The 5,898-nt window shown below is 38.1% G+C and overlaps 1 protein-coding gene across 1 annotated transcript in view; it reads left to right on the forward strand.

The window, feature by feature from the left end:
* Positions 1–5,892, forward strand: part of Ipo7 (importin 7) — a gene marked incomplete at its 3' end in the record, with an annotated part of 34,939 nt that extends 29,047 nt beyond the window's left edge. The window contains exons 19-24 of the mRNA XM_031384931.1: positions 6–66; positions 1,211–1,306; positions 1,520–1,740; positions 1,829–2,034; positions 3,237–3,443; positions 5,831–5,892. Of these exons, the coding sequence (XP_031240791.1) occupies positions 6–66; positions 1,211–1,306; positions 1,520–1,740; positions 1,829–2,034; positions 3,237–3,443; positions 5,831–5,892 (853 nt within the window). The remainder of the gene's footprint in view (positions 1–5; positions 67–1,210; positions 1,307–1,519; positions 1,741–1,828; positions 2,035–3,236; positions 3,444–5,830) is intronic.
* Positions 5,893–5,898: the final 6 nt, after the last annotated feature.

Here is a 5,898-nt window from a genome sequence, read left to right on the forward strand (position 1 = left end):
GTTGATACAGACACCCTTCTATCTGATACCAAGTATCTTGAGATGATATACAGTATGTGTAAAAAGGTAAGCCCCTTTTTTGCTTTTTTTTGTTTGTTTGTTTTTGTTTTTTTGAGGCAGGGTTCCTTTATGTAGCCTTGGCTTTCCTGGAACTCACTTTGTAGACCAAGCTGGCCTCAAACTCGGAAATTTGCCTGCCTCTGCCTCCCAACTGCTGGGATTAAAGGCGCATGACGCCACCTCCCGGCTGGTAGACCCATTTTATAATACCAGGTTATGAAATGATAATGCCTTGATCTCAGCAATCCTCCTGCCTTTGCCTCCCAAGTGCTGGGATTGAAGGCGTGTGCCACCACTGCCTGGCGATAGAATACTTTTTTATTGTGCTGAACACAGCACACCTGGATAAGACAAGGGCTTTAATGTTCTAAATTATTTCGGAGAAAGGCGTGATTTACCAATTGGGTTATGGGTTGAAGCAGGATTAAGAGTCAAGGTCATCATGTTTATATAGCAAGTTTGACATCATGACCCCCCAAAAAAATTGAAATAAAGCAAAACACAGTAAGTTTGTGCACTTGCCCAGCAAACAGAAGATTCTGAATATACAGCTATAACGTGAGGGGTTTTTCTGTTTGTTTTAAGATGAGACCTTAGAGAGATTTGCAAGAGGGGAATGCAATGGTTTGGCTGAGTTTGGTGGTACACACCTTTAATTCCAGCCCTGTGATTTAAAGCCAGCAAATTCCAGACTACCCTGTTAAATGGAGAAACCTTATCTTCAGACAAACAAAATGACCCAACAATAGAACTGAAACTACTCTGACATTTGCCTTTTTATTTTATATTTTGTGGTTTTATAGTTGGTATCAGACAGATCCTCCTGCCTCAGTCTAGAACTTTATTACAAGCATTTGTAATAATCACTCTTGGTTTAGTGAGTTTTTTGTTTTGTTTATTAGGAGAGCCAGTTTTCCTTTAGAAAGGTTAGGTGTTCTAGTTTACTCCTTTGTGATAGAATCCAGAATAAGAATTCATAATATGTATATATTAGAAATTGGGATGCCAGGAAGGTACATTGTAACCCATCTATCGCCTTTACTTAGTCATTTAAATTTGAAATGGAAATGCATAGTTATACATAAGAATGGGGATAATTTTTCTGATTTATACATTTTTTTTTTCACAATTTATATTCTGTGTTGGTCAGGTTCTTACTGGAGTTGCAGGAGAAGATGCAGAATGCCATGCAGCAAAATTGTTAGAGGTCATCATACTACAGTGCAAAGGCCGGGGCATTGATCAGGTCAGTGAGGCTCTGTTTCTTCTGTTCAAGGCTTCAGCATGTTGGTCTTAGTCATACTTTTGATGGGAGTGTGTATATTCTTCGTATTATTATAACCCTAAAGAACAACTTTGTTAAATGTTTGTTACATAAATTAATCATGTTTTAGATAGTAGATTAAGCTAGGTATAATGTAAATGGAGTCTTATTAAATCTTGTAATCTTTCTTTACAGTGTATTCCATTATTCGTGGAAGCAGCTTTGGAGAGACTGACCAGAGAGGTTAAAACAAGTGAACTCCGAACAATGTGCCTGCAGGTTGCAATTGCAGCATTGTATTATAATCCACACCTACTGCTTAATACCTTAGAAAATCTTCGCTTCCCAAATAATGTTGAACCTGTTACAAACCATTTTATCACACAATGGCTTAATGATGTTGACTGTTTTCTGGGGTAAGTAACAATAAATTGTAACTTTTAGAGGTAGTCTAAGTAATCAAGTAGATAAAAGTGAAATTTCCATTTTTATTTACTGTTTTAGGCTTCATGACAGGAAGATGTGTGTTCTTGGCCTGTGTGCCCTTATTGATATGGAACAAATACCACAGGTTTTAAATCAGGTTTCAGGACAGATTTTGCCAGCATTTATCCTATTATTTAATGGATTAAAAAGAGCATATGCCTGCCATGCAGAACATGAGAATGACAGTGACGATGATGACGATGCCGAGGATGATGATGAAACTGGTAAGGGGCTTATGCTATACTGAAACGGTGGTTATGCTTAGAAACATCATAGGGTTTTCTTAGCATAGTAGCCAAAGCTTTCTAATTCATTCCTAGGAAACCAGGTATAGTACCCCAGTGCCTGATGGTCTAAGACACTCCTTGGCTTCTCCCGTGTAAGGTCAGCCTACACTAAATAGCGAGTCCATGGTTTGTTTTTGTGGTGATGTTTTTGTTTTGTTTTGTTTTTTAAGTTGAAATTTTTCTTTCTCATAGAAGACATTATTTTGAAGAGTTTGAAAACAAGCCCATGTAGTTGCACACACATTTACTTCCAGCACTCAGGAGGCAGAGGCAGGCAGATGTCTGGCGGCCAGCATGGTTTACAGAACAAGTTACGGGACTTCAAAGGGAAGTCCTTTCTCAAAGCAAAAGAGAAGACAATCTGGAATTATATCTCTAGTTGCTAGAGTGCTGCCCTAGAATGCACAAAGCCTGAATTTTATCACTGCACCATATAACTCCACTGTAAAGGTAGAGGCAGGTAGATCATATCCACTGCTCTATTCTGGCCTGTACAGACAGTGCACATTTATGATACACTTACACATACAAAACTACATTGAAGGGAATTAGATATTGGACAGGACACATGAATTGATTGATTTTGATAACAGTTATTGCTCTCACCAAATAAAATACCTCACAACCAGCTTTCCTCTTTTCTCTCTCTTTTTTTTTTAAGGCAGGTTCTCTATAAAGAGAACCTCTATAAGGCCTGTCCTGAAATGGGGCTATGTGGAGCAACAAAGTTTTAACTACCTTATTGTCAGTTGAATTGTAGTTAGGGTTCAAGGACACCTGTGGGAATTTTTATTTCTTTTATTGCTGAACGTGTAATTTAAGCACTAATGTCTTGAATTATTCCTTCATATTTGTTGGTCTGTTTGTTTTTGTTTTCTTTTGTTTTTTCCTTTTGTTTTTTCGAGACAGAGTTTCTCTGTGTAGCCCTGGCTGTCCTGGAACTCACTCTGTAGACCAGGCTGGCCTCAGAAATCCGCCTGCCTCTGCCTCCCAAGTGCTGGGATTAAAGGCGTGCACCACCACGGCCCCGCTTATTCCTTTTTTTCCCCCAAGATTTATAATTAATTTAGAGTGTTGATTTGATTTTCACATTTCTGAGTAACACAACATTTCCTTGTCATAAATAACTTAATTGGCAGAAGAACTGGGGAGTGATGAAGATGATATTGATGAAGATGGACAGGAATATTTGGAGATCCTGGCAAAACAGGCTGGTGAAGATGGAGATGATGAAGATTGGGAAGAAGATGATGCTGAGGAAACTGCTCTGGAAGGCTATTCCACAATCATTGATGATGAAGACAACCCTGTTGATGAGTATCAAATCTTTAAAGCTATATTTCAAAGTAAGCCAATTTCTTATAAATATAGCCATATAACTGAACAAATCAACAATCACAAAACACTGGAATATGGACATTGCTACCTCACTCAATGGTTTCTCTGTATATCCCTGGCTATCCTGGAAGTCACTCTGTAAACCAGCCTGCCCCTGCCTCCCAAGTCCTGGCATAAGTGCGCCACCACTGCCCAGCAACAAATCTATTCTTGTTGTGTCCGTCCCTTAGACAAGAAGTGAGGCAAAGTATTTGTTTGCTTTGACATATAGGGAATTCTTTCCTCCTATTTTAAAACCGGAACTTCCTGTATAGACCCAGATTCCTTTAACGTGTACCTCCATGTTTGGCTTCTTCCTTTAGTCTACTACATTTAGTTTATAATTAGAAAGATGTACATTATAAGAAAATAGTGTATTTCAAAAATTATAGTTAAAATCCCACATATTTGATTTGCAGTATTTGGTGCTTCCCTCCACCCACTCAATTACTTATATGGTGGGAATGTTTTTGTGAATGCAGGGTGTTTCAGAGTCCTGAAGTGACTGATTATTGGATCTTTAGGCTGCCCTTGAACCTGTGGTGATTTTCCTTCAGTCTCCCATAGTAATGATAACAACCAAGTGTTACCACGTTTACATTGGTAACAGTTTGGTATAAGGCTACAAAAGCATGGGTATTTTTTGGTTGTGAGCCAAGCCTTTAATGGCTGACCTATCTCTCCAGCCCAGCATGGGTATTTTTTATTAACTATATAGCATCAAGAATTAATTGGTTATAGGACTACTTACACTTATTGTTGTTTCCTGCCATCGTATTTTTGTAGAGATAAAACATGTCGGTTATAGGTCCATACAAAGATATAATAATATTGAAACAGAAAAATCATGTGATTACATGTCAGCCCCCTTCTCCCTTAAAAAAAAAGTCATACCTAATACACCTAAACCTAATCAGTTTAGAATTTTTTTCCTCCTTTTCCTTTCTTTCTGATTTGTTTGTATAGTTTATTGAGACATGGTCTCTTCTCTATGTAGGGTTTCTCTGTGCAGCCCTGCTGTCCTGGAACTCACTCTGTAGACTAGGCTGGCGTTGAACTCAGATCTGCCTGCCTCTGCTTCCCTAGTGCTGTGCTAAATGCATGTGCCAACATTCCCCTAGCAGTTTAGATTATATTAATTGAAATTTTAATTTTTTTTAAGATTTATTTATTATTTATTATATGTAACTACACTGTAACTGTCTACAGACACTCCAGAAGAGGGTGTCTGACCTCATTAAGGGTGGTTGTGAGCCACCATGTGGTTGCTAGGATTTGAATTCAGGATCTTAGGAAGAGCAGTCAGTGCTCTTGCCCGCTGAGCCATCTCGCCAGCCCTGAAAATTTAACTTTAAAAAAATTTTTTTTTACTATGCATTGTATACACACAGGAATCAAAGGACACAGTCCTCTACTACCATAGGTTCTCGGAACTAAAAACCTATAGGGCCTCAGCAAGAGCTGAGTACTGGTTTATTTCTCTATTAACATGTTTGGAAGATTCTTTTTTTTTTTTCTTTTCTCTCTCCCTCTCCTTTTTGAGATCGGATTTCCTGTATTTCAGCCTTGGTTTAGTTTAGTATCTTGCTGAGGACGACCCTCAACTTCTGATTCTCTTGCCTCTTGCTCCCAAGTTCTGGAGTCACAGAATAATACATGGTTTATGTAGCACAGGAAATCCAATCTGCAGAGTGTCATACTAGACAACCAACCACTTGCTGTATTCACATTCTTGGCCTACATACAAGTTTTTATGTGCAATTTTACTGTTCCATACTATTTTTATTTTGTTCTGTATTATTTGTAGATGGGTCTCTAGTGGGTGCCCAAATATGAATGTGTACCTATGGAGATCAAAGGGTATGCATAGGCCAGTTTCTTAGAACTGGAGTTACAGATGCTGTGAACCATATGATGCCTTCATTTTTATGGCAATTTGGAGACATTTTTCTTTTTCTTTCTACATAAAAATGACCATGGTTTAGCTTATAAAATATTTATGGTCATTATAATTTCATCTTGAACTGCAAAGTTACCTTTCTTACACACTTATATTTGTGTGGTTTATTTGGTGCCTGAGGATTAGATCCAGGGTATCTCCCATTCTAGGTAAGCATTGCCTTCCATCAAGTTACATCTCCATTCTCAAATTTTAGTTTTAATCTCTTTTATGGGAATTAGATTAATTTTGTTTCTGTCGTCTAATACATTATTACTTATATAGAAACGGATGAGCCAGGCAATTGTGGGGTATGCCTTTCATTCTGGTGTGGGGGGGTGTGGGTGGAAAGAAGCAGTTGGTTTCATTATTTATCATGAAATGTTCTTTTTCTCATTCTCTTCCTCCCCCATACAGCTATTCAAAATCGTAATCCTGTATGGTATCAGGCTTTGACTCATGGTCTTAATGAAGAGCAAAGAAAA

Source organism: Mastomys coucha, unplaced genomic scaffold, assembly GCF_008632895.1.
Source record: "Mastomys coucha isolate ucsf_1 unplaced genomic scaffold, UCSF_Mcou_1 pScaffold21, whole genome shotgun sequence".
Lineage (NCBI taxonomy): Eukaryota > Metazoa > Chordata > Mammalia > Rodentia > Muridae > Mastomys > Mastomys coucha.